At 39.2% G+C, this 18321-nt stretch overlaps 1 protein-coding gene across 1 annotated transcript in view; it reads left to right on the plus strand.

Moving 5' to 3' along the window:
* Window positions 1–18321, plus strand: part of ADAM22 (ADAM metallopeptidase domain 22) — a 146083-nt gene that overhangs the window by 95562 nt on the left and 32200 nt on the right. The window contains exons 10-22 of the mRNA XM_074835062.1: window positions 1155–1226; window positions 2261–2427; window positions 4367–4451; window positions 4881–4971; window positions 6817–6868; window positions 8737–8836; window positions 12403–12474; window positions 12971–13063; window positions 15246–15326; window positions 15556–15606; window positions 15903–15966; window positions 16465–16570; window positions 17652–17768. Coding sequence (XP_074691163.1) covers window positions 1155–1226; window positions 2261–2427; window positions 4367–4451; window positions 4881–4971; window positions 6817–6868; window positions 8737–8836; window positions 12403–12474; window positions 12971–13063; window positions 15246–15326; window positions 15556–15606; window positions 15903–15966; window positions 16465–16570; window positions 17652–17768 — 1151 coding nt within the window. The remainder of the gene's footprint in view (window positions 1–1154; window positions 1227–2260; window positions 2428–4366; window positions 4452–4880; window positions 4972–6816; window positions 6869–8736; window positions 8837–12402; window positions 12475–12970; window positions 13064–15245; window positions 15327–15555; window positions 15607–15902; window positions 15967–16464; window positions 16571–17651; window positions 17769–18321) is intronic.

Consider the following 18321-nt stretch of genomic DNA (forward strand, 5'->3'; position numbering starts at 1 on the left):
GGGAATAAAGCTTTAAAAACCCAAACATTGAAATAGGCTAATAGGCTTTAGTATACTGAAAAACATTTCCGTAGGCCTCCAGCATCTCTAAGCATTCTCAAGTTTGAGGTTTTGGTTGCAAATAGAGACTTGAGTAGTATAATTATTTCCCTTCCTTCCTGTGCTTCACTTTCCATTTATTTTGTAGCTTTTTCATTTCATCCTGCCATTTTTAGCTTCACAGACCTGTCCTTTTTTTTTTAGTAAGTGTAACTTCCTAATTTTTGGTGTTTTTTCCCCCATTCCTTCTTGAAAGCATGCCTTTCCTACCCACTAGTTGCTGGGCACTTCTTGCCCACTAAAAGATCCTAACTTCCAGAAAATATGGACAACTTGCACTCCAAAATCAAGTATCACAAGATGCTTGATTTTGGAGGCAAGGGGCACAAGATGGTTAAACATTTCTGAAAATCTTAGCCCTTTTGTCCTAAATTATTCTAAGATACTTGTGACTTTCATACCCATGGTGCTCATTTATAAGTGTTTTTTTCTGCAAATAGGAGTACTTGGACAGCCATCTTCAGTGTCATCTTTATAGCAGTGCATTACAGATTTCAGTAAAGGTGCCATTGCAGTCTGATCGCTAAAGTGATTTGAACCAGTTACTGTGGCATTATGGGAATGGAAATTGTATATGAAGAAATCCGGAAGACAGCTTAAGAGAGAGAACTGAAAGAAAATAGAAAGTCTGGTAGAATAAAATCAAATGCAGGCACTCTTGAGGTAACATCTCTAAAGGAGCCTCAACTATAGAAGTTGTGTTGCTAATTTCTGTATTGGTATTTGGAATTAACTTTAAAATTGCCAATAATAAAGATAATGAAGAGGGTAACAATGTGTTCCTGTTCCTATAGCATTTTTCAGTAAAGATCTTGGAGTACTTTCCAAACAGGATTTAATAGATCCTCACAACAGCTGTTGTAAAGTATATCAGCAATGTGCATTTCTGAGCAATTTTCTACTATTGCTTATTAACGTTACACTCAGCACAGGAGACCAAGCCTTGCACAGAGGTTTTACTGTTAATGTAGTTGCTTTCAACTCTGTGCTTTTTTGGAAATGGAGCTTATTTTTCTGAAGTCTGTATATGTAACTTGTCTGTGTTTGTTTTGCAGTATAAAAAGCACCGCTTGTCAGTCGGCCATACAAACAGCTATGCTAAATCGGTTGTGAACATGGCAGATTTAGTAAGTATCACTCAACTAAATGTTCTTTTTTTGTGTGAGATGAGTCATATGATTCTCCTGCCAATAGATGCAGTTGTCAGTTCATGGTATACCTAATAATAACATATGTGAAGATCACAAATTTTCATCAAGAACCAGAGTCAGCCACATATAAAGCCTTTGTCTAACATAAAGCATTAGAGATTTTTTGTGGCTTCAAACATTTAAGTATCCTGCTGGATCAAGCCCTTGAGTCTGAGTTTCAAAGAGCACTTTAGATACAACAATTTTTAACGTAGGGTCCCTGTGTTGACAACCTGAAACCCAAAAGACAATCTGACATTAGAAAGCACTAAAATTTCTCTAGAGAAAGTGCATTTGAGTAAATGAGTTAGAATAGGGACATACAGGTGGGTTATGTGGATTACATTTATGACGCTAAATTGGATGAGCTGCTGGCTTTTACACCTCACCCCAGAAAAGTATTACTAAGAAAAGAAAAATGCAGTTCCTACTCTGGAAAATATTTGGTGTGGAGTATTAACCCCCAGCATTGAAAGAATGAACCCCATCAGGGTGGCCCTGATGATTCATTCAGCATGAGGTTAGATACACCTGTAGAGGTGTATAACAGTGAAAACTGTGGTTTTATAAATCACTGTTTAGTATAAGAGAGCCCTTGTGTGTCGCTGGGGTGAGCTGGATGTTAGAAAAGACCCATTAATTCCAAATCTTTGAACTATTTGGAATGGTTCTGTAGTAATATTTCAAAAATCCCATCTCCCTTCTGTGCACCTATGCCTATGTAGGACCTGCAGGGGATCTTTTTGCAGGCTGAGAGAGCTGATTGAAGAATCTAGAATTTAGATTTTACTTTGTTTTTATGTTTCTTTGTTGGTTTTAAGGGGGATAAAATCACCTGGGAGAATCTAAAGTGTGCTAGAACAATCTAAATATTTAGTTATGTAAAAATGCAAGCTATTACAAAAAAAGGGGTAAAACTCACCTTTATTCTATTTGACATAATATATTTGTTCATTCTGTTAATGTACTAGATATATAAAGAACAACTTAACACCAGGATAGTATTGGTTGCCATGGAAACCTGGGCTACTGATAACAAGTTCACCATATCTGAAAACCCCTTGGTGACCCTACGTGAGTTTATGAAATATAGGAGGGATTTTATCAGAGAGAAAAGTGACGCAGTTCACCTTTTTTCGTACGTAACCTTGTGTGACGTTTTATTACTGGGTTTTTTTCTTTCCTTGGGGGTTGCTTATCACAAGTGACTGGTGCATCTCCTTTCTGTTCTGTGTGTAATCCACAATAATTCAGAAAATAATGTTTCTGATGGGGAGGTGGGAAAAAGTTAATGCACCAAACTGCCTGTCAGTGCAACTAGAGGTTTGACTCTCATTTTAGTTTTAACGTACTAAGCCCAAGCTGCATGCGCTGTAATCCTTGGTTATTCTATGCACTTACCTACTCTGCAAGTGCAGCTACCTGGAAGATGATGCATGGTTCCACCTCAAAGGCTGGCTTCTTTGGCAGTAGAGCACGGACAGGCCTGTAAAAGCAGAACATTGGTTTTGAAACCAATGAGGTTTCCTGCTTAAAAAGCACTATGGCCTGCTTTACTTTGTTGGATGACCTGCATGCTGCAGGATTCCTGAAGTGTTTCTGTTCCTTGAAACAGTTTGTTCTCCAGAAAAACATGCTATAAGAAGAATAAGCTGACAAGAATGTTATTTTCTCTAAGTATCTTAATTGTTTTAGAAATAAGATTGATGTAATAAAATATATCTACAAAAATAGGGGAGAGGTTCATGGCTGAGATTTTTGATCCACACGAGGCACACCAGATGAATTGCTCTGCTGGAGTCCTTATCCTTCTCTGCTAACTGTTGTAGGAGCCTATATGAATAAACTTAACCTAAACACCTCACTTTCACATGACTCTGGTAGGGTGCCAGGCGGATACCCAACCCTAGTATCCACCCTCTCAGAATTTTTGCACATGCTTAATTACTGTCATTGACTTCAGCCATGAAGAGAGCTAGTAAGATCTGCAAGTGGTGCTTGCAGATTTTGGTTTCTCTGTGTCTTAGTTCTTCATCTGTAAAATGGGAATCAGGTTTTCACACGTCATTCATGTATCTTCTCTGGTGATATTGTAAGGTCTTTGGGGGAAGTCTTGTTCTTATGAATGTTTGTGGATTGGCTAGGACAAAGATGGCCCTATTTGCCCTGGAACTGGGACTCTGGATACCACTGTGTTGCTAATTCCAGTGCTATCCATAACACCGCTGCCAATGGTGTTTGAGGTACTGCGTTCATAGATTGTTTAGAAATACAGTTTCTGAAATTGTGTCTGTGAGTGAGACATGGCTAACTTGGGAGGTGAGGTTGGTTGGTGTGATGATACAGTGGTTACAAATGAACTTACAGTGTAGTTAGCCCATTGTATTGTTTCTTGATGTTTTTCTGTTTTCCTTTGAAAAAATCAACTTGCCACAGCTCAGATGGATCAGTACTCTGAAGTGGAGCAGAGTATATTTTGTCTCCAGTAACCAGCAGTCATTCATGCTGACGTGGTCAGCACCAAAGAGATGATTAGATTTAGGCTCAGAGTGTCCCTTGGATGAGATCAGCTGCAGTTCTAGGGACTTTTCACCCACCTCTGCATTGGGGAGCTGCTAATGCATCTCCATTTGAGTTTTACTACATCAGAATTGCCCAATTAGACACGTGTCTTTTTACTAGTCCCCCATGCGTTGGCAGTGCGGTGGCCTCTCCTGCACTCTGTCTGTAGCATATGCCAGCAGAAGTCACTTGCTACAGTAGTATATCAATGAACAAAAGGCTGGTGAGAGTCAGGTGGTTTGGCAAAATAGTCCCCTTCGTCTATTAGGTAGTCTGAGAAGGAGGAGGGAAGATGATATAACTTTCCTGGAGATAATTTGCCATATGAGGTTTGTGAGTGGTTATCTGTTTTTCCCATTTTGTTTTTGCATAGTTTGCAGTGTAGTGGTGGCAACCAGCATTTGCAAATGCCAGTTTCTCTTTTGGAAATCAGAAGGGTAAACACTGGGATGGATAGGTGCAAAACTCATGGACTGAGCAGGGTAAACTTTCTTTTCTTTTCCTTTTTGTCAAAGGGGGAGTCGATTTCAGAGCAGTCGAAGTGGTGTAGCCCACACTGGTGGAATCTGCTCCTTGCTTAAAGGCGGAGGTGTGAATGAGGTAGGTGGGGATACTGGTATGAGCAAAAAGTGGTGGAAATGTATCTGCACAGAATTTATCAGAGCAGACATGTTCCTCAAAATATCTTGCTGCTTCTTTCCTGATGCAGTTTTAGTGCAGCTCAGTGAAGAGCGATGAGTGAATAAAGTCAAATATGGATTCAAATATACCTTTCAGCAGATTCTGCAATATCCCAACATTCATACTTGCAGTCACAATGGCAAGAAAGAAACGGACTTTCTCTTACTTAACTTGTCCATAAGTCAGTGTTTAGTTTTCCTCACTTTCCATTGTCTAGCTGCTCTGAAGTAAGAACTCTTAACACATCTGATTTTGTCTTTTATTGCCTTGGAATGAGAAAAGCTTCACTTGTATCTGAGATACCTGTACTTAACTGATTACTCCTCCTACTTTGCTTGTTTCTTTCAGTTTGGAAAGCCAGACTTAATGGCAGTTACCCTGGCACAGACCTTGGCCCAAAACATTGGCATTTTCTCAGACAGAAGAAAACTTATAAGTGGTAAGGTTGTTTGCTTTTTCACTCTGTCTCAAGAGAAAAATCTTAAAAGGTGGAGGATCTTATCAGTGTCTTTCTGATATGTATTTTTTTCCCCATGTTTCTTGTGATGTTGGAATATTTTTATTTTTCTTGTAATAACAGGAGGAGGGACTGACATATCATTAATTTTCCTCTATTTAAATGCTGTGATATCCCCCTGCCCATAATTGCTGGCAGCACTGGTGTCACCATTTCATTAAAAATAAATCATAAAGGTGACTGCCACTTCCATTCATTTCAGGGAGATCGATGTCACACCCACAGACTGAATGGCTGCCATCTACATCAAAAGTAGAAACATACATTATTAGACCTGGGGATGATGAGAAGCCACCTCAGTCCTGTTATGCAGTATGGTTTTGACAACATAGCTTTCTCCATGTTTGCCTTGATGGAATTCCTCTTGTAGATTATCCAGATCTCCTGTTCCTCTTGTAGATTACCCAAATCTCTTGTATTTGACACCCTACTGCTATCATTTCTCTGCTGTCACCTTGGTATTCAACTTCTTAGTAACCCCTATTTACCTGCAATGCTTTAACTCAGATCTCTGCCCCTGCCCCCCAACAAGCACCTCACCCTCCCTGCTTCCATGTTATATGAAGTCCCAGCTTGATATGTTTGAAATAATAATACAGTTTTGAAACAATTTAGATGACGGAGTGCTTAGTTACTGGATCATATGTACTTATGTGGCTTACATTAAAAAAATAAATTACTATATTGAGTAATAGAACGCTGCTTAGGTGAATTTTGGTTTCAGGCATTGTAAAGACAGTATATAATGCAGTGATACATGTCCATGTAAAGGTTTTTGGAGTTTGCATAATTTTATTTTGAAAAATATTCAGAAATGTAGGATGGATGCTCTATGCTACTGATGTGTTCAGTATTCATTTTTCAGCTGCATATTATTAACCTGATATAGGGACAGGGTAAAAGTCAAAATGATAATAGTGGTGATTCCCTTTCTTACGGCTGAGCAGAGGGACAGGACACTTTTGGTGGGGAGGGAGGAGAATGCAACTGTTCTCCTTTTTAATTGTACTTTATAGATGGAAGCAATAAAGTGATGTTCATGTATTACAGTAAGGCAAATTGCAGAAAGAGGAAGTGTACATGCAAGGCATATGTGCAGAAATAGACACGAGACAGTTTTGAAAGCGGGGGGCTGAGACCAGAGCGAAGTAATCCCAGGCAGCCTGGCAGGGCAGAAGGGTGGGCTACCCTCTGTCTGCCAGGGAGTCGCAGAGGGAAGGGAGAGCAGAGGGAGAAAGTGCTACCTCCTGCTGTACTGGCTAGTGTTTACTGACCATTTTATGCATTTTTGTGTGCATTGTTGGTTGGGGTTTTTTTTCCAAGCAAAGATTTCCCCGGCCACGTTAGCATAGTTGAAGAAGAGAACTAAAAAACAAGAATAAGAGATAAAATGATTAATTTTTTTTAATTCTGAAAGTTTGGGAATCAAATGTCATGACACAAGAGAAGGCGGGAGAGCTGACTCATGATTTGCAAGTGCTGGAGGCTGACACTGCAGTTTTCCCTAACTTCACTTTAAGAGAATGAAAGAAAAACAGGACATTTTTTCAGAGCTCAGGATTGCATAGAATTGTGTATAGTTCTTGAAAGAAAGTTTGTCAGCATGTGCTGATACACTTAAACTAAGGTGTGCAATAAACCAGCAAATTATTCTTTCACCTTGTATTTAAATATGAAATGGAATTGACTATGGTGTGGTGTTTGTGATAAGAAAAGTATTATTTTTGACTCACAACACTCAAGACGTAATTTTTTTTTTTTTGTCAGGTGAGTGTAAGTGTGAGGACACGTGGTCTGGATGCATAATGGGAGACACGGGGTAAGGCATTTCCTTCATATTATGATGTCCTTCATATTATGAGGTAAAGGGAAGGTGTGAAAACGTTTGTCTTTTGTGTTTCAGCAGAATATTTTCTGTGACTTATTCTTCAGAAAGTAAGGTATTAACTGTACAACATACATAGAAAAGACACTTTCAAAGGTGAGAATAAGTGAGTTAATGAGAGGGTATGTGAGTATTTTTGCTGACTGCTGGCATAACTCACAAAAGCACAGGGCTCAACAGCCAAGCCAGGTCATTGCAAAGAAGCAGAAGTATGCTTAGCTTCTTTTCTCCTACAAGTTTGCTATTGACTTGTGGGAAGAAACAATGCACATCTTAATTCTTGAAATCCTATTACCACGTTTCCTAAGTATGTCTCATTGTCAATGTTTCTGTTGGAATCTTTTATCTATATCTATCATTTTTTATCCCCCAGTTTGTGTGATGATGTTAGAAAAACTGCTCCCATTGGCAGTTGAGTATGCTTATATCCACGTGTAATGTCACTGGAGAGATTTTATCTAATGACTAGTGAATCAGCAAATTTTTGCTGCTAGATGAAATTTGATGCTTTCTAACGTGTCTATTCAGACCGTAATTCTTCCTGTTACAGGCCTGTCTTTTGTCATGTGTATGAATTAAACTGCAGTCTAGTTTTAGATAATAGACAGTGCTCCAAATTGTTAAATTCATTTCAAACTGATCTGCAAATTTTCACAATAGCTTTGTGGTCAGAACAATTTTGAACAAAGATATCATTCAAAGCTCTTTGGAAGTATGAATGTGTGCCTTTTTACCTTGTCTACCTAAAAACATACTAGGTAGGATTTTTCTGATTTATATTATGTTAAAACGCCAATCTGAGAAGCATTCTTGATTCTTGTAAAAGTGATTCCTTATCTAATGGTCTTTAAATTCTTTATCTGAAGTCGAAACCTTTCAAATAATTAGGTACACAAGAAAGCTTGTATTTACCTAGCTTACTGATGAAGGTTAGTGAATCCCACATTCTCTGTAGATTTAGATCTAAATCATAAACACTAGAGATGGAAAAGGCCAATTATGTTTTGCAAGCCATCACTCCTGGCAATGTAGGATTAATTTGTATAGCACTTCTGCTAGTATTTTTTGTATCCAGTGATGATTTGATACGGGAAAGCCCTTGAGACTCCAAAATCTGATTGAAGCATAAGTACATTTATGACTAAGGACCTAAATATAAAGATCACTCAGCGTACTTTGGGAAAAATTCTTTCCCTGTAGAAAGGTTCCATGCAGATTCTCTGCATCATATTGTTTTTAGGTGGTGCACTGTGCCTTAGGTTGCCAGTCTGTAGTTGAATGAAATTTATTCAGTGGGGCATGTGAGAGAGGGAGGCTGAAATGGTAGCTGATGTTTGTTAGAAGCATGTTTTAAAATGGCATAACCCTATTATATAAAAATTTTGTGGGCCAGGAGAGCAATTTCATCTAAGAGGGAAATGAACTATGTAGCTATCTTTGTCTCCTGCAGTATATATGGGAAGAAATTTCTGAGATCAGGTCTGTTAATGGAACAGGTCGTGTTTGTGAGAACTACACACTGTGTAATAAGATTTGTGGTATTTGGCGTGAAATAACTTAGTAAAATGTTTTAGACCTCTTACTTTCCATGAGCTCTATGTCATTGTTGAAAGTTTTTCGTCATTTACTAAAATGATTTACAAATTAGATAGTTACGAGCAGATAGTCACTCTGATTCTGAACAGCGTGGTTTTATACTTTTTGTAAAGTATAACATTATAATTGTCCTCCTATTTTGAAAAAAGAAAATATAGTATAAAAAGCACTATAGAAAGTAATCCTGCTACTTTATTTCTGTGCAGGTATTACCTTCCAAGCAAGTTCTCCAAGTGTGACATTGAAGAGTATCATGAATTTTTAAACAATGGAGGTGGAGCCTGCCTTTTCAATAAACCGACCAAAGTAAGCATTACCTTATTATTGAGTATTATTTCTATTTTATTTCTAATTTAGATGAAATCAAGAAGAATGAAAATGATAATGTTGGAAAAAATAACACCTGTAATTTTGATATTTCTGTTTCTCTCTAAGTTCTAAACTTTCTGGTGACATATGAGTGAAAGTAGCTGATTTTAGTTCATAGTAGTTTGGAAATTATATTTAAATATATTTTTAATAAGTGGTTTCATGTCCAAAAGAGTTCTCACATGCTTTGATCTAGAACCGTTCCTCATGCAATTTGTTCTGAATGTTGTAAATACAATATGTTGCTGAATTTATTTGCTGAGGTTTCAAGAGTCTTGGTAAACTTTTGCAGAGCCTGAATTCTAATTTGTGTTGAACTGATGTCTTTTGGTGCAAATCTCTGGAAACTGAAGTAAGATTGCTTTTATTTCACATCTGTCCCAAGAGGAAGACACGGCTCCTAGAGCCTCTGCGAGGGGTGCATTGCCATGCAGCCCAGAGGCTTTGCAGGCACCAGTGGTTGCAAGTGGTTGTGATACTATCCCTGTCAGAGAAGGCAAAGTTTTTTACAGGGGCTCTCAGAATAGAGTGTGAAAACTGGGACTAGTTTTTCTAAAGCTGGGAGAGGCAGACAGGCAAGAAAGGCCCAAGGAGCAGGGGACAGACACTAGGAGAGCCCATGGCTGCTGGGCACCCATCACACTCCTTATTCCCTAGGCTCTGCCCACATGGTCCCCATTACTGTCACCAGGGTCTGTCATCCCCTGCACTGCATGTGCTGGGTGAGAAACGTGTCTGGTGAGAAGTGCTCAGATCATCTCAGCCCTGTGTTAGCTTTCTCCAGGACAGCGCATGTGGCTCTGCACAGCCCTGCCTTGTGCTGGGCAGCCCCTCAGATGGGGAAGGCTGACTAATCCCTGCTGGCTCCTGGTCCGCAGTGCCACTGTACCTCACCTCATTTAGCTGGGTGCATTACCTCCCTAAAGGCCTGGGCGTGTCAAAGCTACAAAAGGATTGGGACCCCCATCCCCTCCAAATTTGCTTCTAAAGTACGAAATCAGAGATCTTGCTATATGAGTCTTGGAAATCAGGAGAAGTGGGGAATATCTCTTGAGATAGTATTCACCTTTTCTTTCCTTCTCTTGTCTCAGTTTTGGCTTGCTAAATGGGTATGTTCACAACTGAGACATTTAAGGGAGATAAATACAAAACAAGGGTGAAGAAACTCCAGCCAAGATGTGAGCGCTTCTACAATGGAGGATTTGCAGCAGGGTTTCAGTATATTCCTGCTCCATTTACTGAAGCATGTGTTGAAATGTAAAGTAACTAGGATGATGATCTTGACTCTTTTCTATATATAATTAGTGTTATCCTCTATTTAATGGCTGTCTTGCAACAAGCAAAGAAAAGAGGCTAAGGCAGAAAGACAGACCAATGTGGAAAAAAGACTTGATAGCTGAGGTGGTCACAAATGTAAAAGAGAAGGTTCATTCTGGAGTGATGCACTTTCTTCCTGGAGCTGCTGAGAAAAAGTGCCTCTTCCGACAACCACAGAATTTCAATAAATGTTAGAGAGGGAAAGAGAAGGCATCAAATCTGGATAAGCTGAGTCTGCTTATCTCTTAAAGGTCTCCTTTTCATGGAAGAATGTATTATTAAAAGTGGAGAGAAAGCACTGTAATTTGTTAATAAGGTGTAAGATTTCTCATTCTTTAAAATGCATCTGCATTTTAGAAGTTGCTTTTTTCCATCTCAGTAAAGGTGAAGAGAAATATTGGTGGTTTTCTTTGCTGAGTAAATTGTTTCCATAGTGTAATGTGCCTTACTTGGGCTTGTTTTAGCAATTATGTTCATTCATGCATCTGTCACTTGGAACAAAACTCTCATCTCAATTTAGATTGGCAGCATTTACAATTTTATCTAATGGCATGTGGAAATGTGAAAGTTAGATGTGGAAGCCGGTGTGATTTAGACTATTTTATGTATTGTTGTTTGGGTTGGTTTAAAGTTATTGTCAACGGATGTCTGTCTAATTCACAAGGCTGTCAAAGACGCCTGTTTCCTAGCAAGGATGGTGAAAAAAACCTTACTTTTGCTTTTAAAGAAATATGAGATAAGGGAAAACGGGTGTGACAAGGTGCAGTGTTTGACAGTGCTCCATTGTAAAATCAGCTTGATCCCAAAAAATACATCAGTGACTGCTGGGGCAGATTGAGCATATACTCTTTTCAAACGAATGGATGATTTATATGACTTTTTAGGAAAAGTTCTCTAATCTGCTTTTTTTTTTTCCCTTCCGTTTCATGTTTAGCTGTCCCTATATACTGCAGCAAATTGGCCCAATGTTTTAAGGCAGGACCCTCCGTTACTGCCATCTACTTGTCTGTATTGTGCATCCCACCTAGAGATACTGAAGAAGTTAAGATGTCTGGAAAAATACGTAGGAAACAAGTAGTTTTAACAACTCCATCCTGTGGGCTACTGGCAGAAGGGCAGTAGCCAGAGAGAAATGCACTCTACACCACGAGTGATGTACTTGTGCAGATGGCTCATAAACAGAGTAGTTTCTGGAATGATCCTAGATTAATTGGAGAACTCAGAGGACAGTCTGCAAAATTTTAGTCTTGGTGACAGACTTTTATGGCTTCTCATTTATATAATAAAAGCTACTATTACATTTTCTTATGCCCAAAGGAAAAAACCCCACATTTTATTTTCTTTTTGAAGAATTACTTTTAGAAGTTTTAGGAAAACAGAAACAATGAAGCTGGAAGGAACAGAATATAAAAGCATCCATTAGAAGAGAGCATAGCATGGATCCTATGTAAAAAATGGTGAATGAATCTTGCCTCTGGGAAAGGAAAGTACTACTACAAATATACAGATTTAGACATTTTAAGTTACAGTTTAGTGGAGAGGCTGAAGGGAAAGGGAGGAAGCCTCAGCAGCTATACTTTCTCATCTGCCAGTGACACATGCTTGTGGAAAACTGCTGAAAGTTCCTAACTGTGGTAGAGGAAAAGGGAAGGAAAAAGCATCCAACTACAACAAAAACTGACAAAGAAACCCAGCATTTCCCCTTTCCCTGCATTTCTGAGCCACATGCTACCAAAAGACAATTTTTTTTATGGCTATTCCTTCTGAAATTATAATGCAGGCTTCAACCTGAGACACAGCCCTCATCACTTGAATTCCAGAACAACAGCAATTGCAACCCCTGTGACAATAATGAAAATGTCATATTGTTTTACATTTTTACTTTACTGTCACACCTTTTGTTTTTGATTGAGACTTCTGCTCAGACTGAATCTGCTGTAAAAAGGGCAATCATGTACAGAAGACGCCATGTGACTCGGCTGTATTGCGGAATTAATTCACAGCATTGTGTGTTCTCTGCTCATTTCATTTGTGTTGTTTCTAGTCTGCTTCTCCCTGAGTTGTGGGTACTGTTTTTCAGTTAATGCATTTGGAGTACTAGCTAAAAAACCATGTTGTACAGAGTGAATATGACAATGATTCCCTTAAAAGAGACTTGCCCTTTGATATCTGGTTTTGCCTCGCAGCTTCTAGATCCTCCAGAATGTGGCAATGGCTTTGTGGAAGATGGAGAAGAGTGTGACTGTGGGACGATAGCAGTAAGTGCAATGTACTTTAAATTAGCAACTAGATTCTCCAGGACTTGGTGCTGCCCATCACTGTTAACATTAAGTGGAGGAAGACAGGCAATGTTAAGGTCCTGCGGCAAAGGATTCATCATTTCTTAACTTTTTCCATCATGTTTAACACAGTGTGGGCCAGCATTTTTATTTTATCACCACATAAATTCTGAAGAGCAATAATAATAACTACCTGTGCAGAATCAAGCCTTAAAAGATGTTAAAAAAGTAGTTTCCTAGATGGAAACATGACTCTGGTCAGTGCTAAAATGTCAGTATTTAATGATTGACACTGTGAAGTTAGAAGAATTATTTGCTGTATTGCGTAGGAAACAGCAGCTTCATGCCCCACAGTGCATGCCCTTTTCTGCATGCAGGTGCCTGAAAGCCTGGTTAAAAATCTGTTCAGGTAACATGCTAAGACAGCTTATCTGCTTTTCCCATGTATTGTTTATAAGCATGTGTGTTCCCTCAGGAGTGTGCCAACGAAGGAGGAGAGTGCTGCAATACTTGCACCTTGACGGCAGGCTCCCAGTGCAGCAATGGGCTTTGCTGTCGGAAGTGCCGGGTAAGGGCAGTGACCTTCACTGCAGCATCCTGGGGGGAATGCATCCAGGTGGCTACAGGCACCACAACACATGTCTTTTTGCTTGCAGACCTTGTGATTACTCTTCTGAAAGCTTGCCTTTTAAAACTGGCTGAAAATTGGTTTGTCTGGGGCTGTTCTCTGTCTTTTAGGCTTGGGTTCTTGGGGCATGGACTGTGATCAAATGCAGAGCTGTTAAAGCCTTCCTTGGGGTTTCATTAGATGTCCTTGTTTAATCATGCACGTCCTTACCCATGTGTCGATCCCAACACCTTACATGTTGCTCTGGATTTGCCCCATGAGACTGAATGGGAAAATAGTACCACAGATGCCAGAGAGAAGGATGTAGTAAAAAAAAATCCCAGCAACCCACAGCTAACAGTGTTCATCTAAAAGACACCTGACTTCAGTTTTAGTTACGTCTGCCTGCTGATGTTTGGACTGACTGAAATCCAGTTGAGTAAAGGGAATCAAGCCCTATGTAAACTATAAGGTATTCTTCCTTAGGAGGTTTACCCAAATCTTGGCTGTAAGGGAGCCCAGCTAAATATGAATTCAAATAGTTGTTTATACTCATTTAGTAACAATGATAATTATTATTCATGTTATTAAAGCTGTGGTGTACTATGTGTGATATTTCTGTCCTTATCTGTGGGCATTTGAGGGTTTCATTTCCTTAGGAGGAACGTTAGTAATAACTGCGGACCACACTCTTGACTTTGTGCGCATCCTGATGTTAAAAAAAGAAAAAGCACAGATTATGCTGGAACAGATCACATTTCCCTAAGCACATTACTTTTTCTAATGTAATATAAAAAAAAAAACCCACAACAGATTGCCAGTGTGAGTGAATTTTATTCAAGTATCCAAGTCACATAGGCACCATAATAAAGACTATCAGAAAAAAATCAAGCTTCTGTGTACCTACGTGATTTTTGCAAATGAGGCAAGGGTTTATCTACATACAGAGTGGTGAGGGTGAGCCAATGAAGAGAAAGGCAGAATTTTGAAAAACACGTGTCCCTAGGAGGTGTTAATCAGGACAACTCAAAAGACCGTATGTAACAGTTCCCAAACGTGGTGTTACCTTCCGCTGTAAGACCCAGCTTGAAAGCAGGAGTGAAGGAGGGTGTCACGTCCCGCTCAGATGAGGGAGACAAGTGACTCTCGACAAGAGTCACTGAGACAAGAGACTTTCATCTCTCACAGAGGGATTGCAAGCAAAACATGGTGAGTGTACATCCCTGCATCCTGCAGTGTCTCTGACAACACCCCTGTCTGTCTGCATTTTTCCAGAGGCTGGCAGGAAAAAGATAAGCTGAAGGCAGAGAAAGTACCAGAGTCTAGCTCTTCCACTGATGTGTGCCCATTCACACCAGCCGTGGAGTTAGCAGTTGTCCCCAGAAAAATGTATGTGCATGCAGATCCAGAGAAAAAGACACAGAGCTCCAAAATGAACTGGGTATCACAGACTTAAGAAACCTTTCAGAAAAAATAAGTATGTGCATGACCAGAAGCACTAACAATTGCCACTAACAGGATGACTTCCTGCATTTACAGGTCTTGAGACTTAGCACAGAAGTCTTGAACCAATATACCTCTGTTAGATCACTGGTACATCTTTTATTATTAAATATCTGGTCACTTAGAAAATGGTGTCAAACCATACAGAATTCAGTATATTCTTAATAGTTTCTGTTCTGCAGCAGCAATGGGGCATTTTAATAACCATAGTGTTAGAGTTTTGCAGTGTTCTTCATCCCTAGAGAGAAGATCAGGATCACTCTCCCTGTTTTATAAAGAAGAGTAAAATAGTCACAAAAAGGCGCAATGACCTGGTCAAGATAATGCTGCAAGTCACTGCAGTATTGGTTTGATAAACCCCATGGGTCCTGCGTCCCAGGAGACCACTTATCCTGCTCAGCCCCGCACTCGATGCGCTTGGGAGGAGGTGCCTCAGAGAGTGGTACCACTTGTACCAGTAAATGGCTGGTGGCTTGAGTGGTGCAACGTCTGGAGCAGGGAAAGGAAAGTCTTCCCACTTCAGTCAGCACATGAATATTTCCCTTTTTTAAAATTTTAGTTAAAACTCTTAAGAAAGCATTGCATTTAAGGCAAGATGTGGAGAAACCAACACACTAATTTTCTGTCCTTTTTTTTCCAGTTTGAACCTAAAGGAGTTTTGTGCCGAGAAGCGGTGAATGATTGTGATATTGCAGAGAACTGCACAGGAAATTCCAGTCAGGTGATTTTTATATCTTCTGTCCAAGAGATGAATAAAACCCACCTGTAGTCTCTCAATCACTATGAATGTTGCCGTTTTGTATAGTAAGGTGTATAAAAATTGTATTAAAGTTGCTAATACTGAAAAAACCAGCATGATACTGAAATAATTTTCCATATGACATTTGTTGTATGTTTTTCTTCCATGCTTGTCTGATCTATGATCTATTAGTTATTTTCTCTTTCTATAGTGCTCTCCCAATATTCATAAAATGGATGGATATTCCTGTGATAACAAGCAGGTAATTAGTGCTCCAATTTGTTTTACATTCTTTCTGCTTTTATAGATTGCTTTTTCTAGATTTTGGTTTAAGATCTTTGGAAGTCACCTGCGACAGTTATGTTGACATTCCTGCATTTTGGGTGCTAGTTATATTTTAGAGCTAAGTATTTAAATGAACCGAAAGTAGAATCACATAGTAATATAGAATAGAAAGCCTCAATAGAAAGCATGTGACAAATCTGTATTTTAAACAAATACATATTTTGGAAAATCAAGTTATGTGAAACTTTTTCTGTATCTTTTGTTTCTTTCTAGGGTATTTGTTTTGGAGGAAGATGCAAAACCAGGGACCGGCAGTGTAAATATATCTGGGGTGAAAGTGAGTGAATGTTTCTAACTTGGTTGTTGTTCATGTGGCTTGAAAGATTATCTTAGCTGAGAAAAATTATGGAAGAGACATACTTAGAACCATTAAAACCAGTTAGGACTCTATATCCCTCCCCCTCTTCCCTCCTCATTTTGTCTTTCCATCTTCTTTTCCAGCTCTTTCTCTAGTGTTGGCTAACTTACTGCTGATTATGCTGAAGTCTTAGGTTTAACTTCTCGTTAATAACCACCTCAGGAGCCTATGCTTCTGGACATTTTGGACCAATAAACACTGGTCAATCTGAGCTAAATCTTAAAACAGTCCTGTGGTGCCAACATAAAACTTTTCATTGAGAACACTGTGCAGAGTTTCACAGGCCACCTGCAGACCATTGATACTGTAGTTCACAGATTGGGAAGCTCTGCTTGCTTTGATTATGCATCTCCATTTCCCAGGACCTGGCTTTTAGAAGTCTTCATCATCTTAGAAGAGATTTGTTTCTGTTTTCAGAAGTGACAGCTGCTGACAGGTACTGCTATGAGAAGCTAAATATTGAAGGGACTGAAAAGGGAAACTGTGGAAGAGACAAGGACTCTTGGATACAGTGCAATAAACAGTAAGTTGATCCATTTAGAAAACAACTGGTATGAGATTTTTATCCTTGCTCTAGTTCTTTAGCTGGCATGAAGAGGCTCAAAAAGCCTCTGTACAGAACAGACTTCTGGCCTTCTTCTGCAGACCTTAGTGCAGCAAGTTCTGGAGGGAGAGGAGTGTTGAGAGAAGATGATCTCTGACAAGAGAGCACCATCTGAGCTTTGGGAGCACTTGGACCAAAAGTGGTCCTAGTACGCTTGGTGAGGCTTAGTGCAGAGGAAAGTGGCCTGTGCTTTTATGTCTCAGTGTGGTGTTCACCTTTTATGCCATGCCATTGCATTGCAAAGTTGTGTTCAGTTTTCATTGCATTGTAACCCTCCACATCTTTTCCTGCAAGTTGCTGCCTAAACCATTGTTTCACATTCTGTATTTATGCAGTTGATTATTTCTGCCTATTTCTGAACCTTTTGCCAGTTCTCATCAAACTGCATCCTGGTTTTTCAGATGAATTCTCCATTCTGTCAATGCTATTTGAATTCTAGTCCTGCCTACAGGTGAACTAATGTCCCTTCCCACCTTTCTGTGCAGATTTGATAACCTTCCTTTTGTTTCAACACAAATTAATGAGTAAAAAATATTCAGTAATATGGGAGAGGCCAGACAGTGCACAAGTCTCCACACACAAGTTGTAAAATCCCTTCAACAGCTGAATTAAACTTGGTGTCTCTAGTTCCCTTACATATGTGTCATGTGAGAGTTTGTTTAAATCCAGTATCTACTGCTTCTCCTCTATGGGCCAGTTACTGTATCTTAATAGGATATTAAACCAATTTGGTGTGGTTTGTTCTTGACAGCTCCTTGCTTGCTATTACTCAGAGCACTTTTGATAATACATCTTAAAAAAAGACTTTTCCCAGTCTAAGCTGTGAGAGGAATAATTTTCTTGGGAAACAAGACATTATCTATGGGAGTTACTGTCAGTGGGAGAAAAGCAAGGAATAACAAGTATGTTATAAAGCAAGTGAAGAAAACCACATTTTTTTGATTGTCCATTTTCATTGAATTTTCTTTTCAGTGGGTATCTGTTTATTTTCTCAATGCAGGGATGTGCTTTGTGGATACCTTCTGTGCTCCAATATATCCAATGTGCCTAGACTTGGAGAACTTGATGGTGAAATCACATCGTCAATCTTGCAGTTTGGAAAAGTCTACAATTGCAGGTAATTGGAAATCCTGGAAACAGAACAGAGACAATCAATATTCATCTTGCATGGAAAAGCAGCTTTCTTATTTCTAAGTGGAGAACAACTGTTTCCATTAAATTTTTTTTTCCTGTTAACACATAACCATTATTCTAGCTCAACCTTTGTTAAGCTTCAGGAACTTGACTACTTGTGGCGAGCGCAGCTGTTTTGCAGTCCCCTCTGTGTAGTAGTTAATTTTGCCTGTAGAGACATAATGCTCTTCTCTGGCCTCTTGAGTTTACATTCTTTAATGTTTGTGAAGTACTTAATGTACTCAAAATACTTAGACATATGCCTGCACTGCCAAAGCTAACTGGCAGCTTAATATGTTGCCATATGTTAGCTGAATCCCAATTATAGACCTGGTGTGTTCTCATAGCTTCACACAACTGTAAGATGAAACAAAGTCCTACACAAGTAAACTCAAATGTTTTATCCAACACTAGCTTCTACACAAGAAAAATGGTCTTTGTTTTCACCATTACATTTGTCTGATGTAGATATACTGCATTTTAGTTTGTTTCACGTT

Source organism: Strix aluco, chromosome 1 (assembly GCF_031877795.1).
Source record: "Strix aluco isolate bStrAlu1 chromosome 1, bStrAlu1.hap1, whole genome shotgun sequence".
Taxonomy (NCBI): Eukaryota; Metazoa; Chordata; class Aves; order Strigiformes; family Strigidae; genus Strix; species Strix aluco.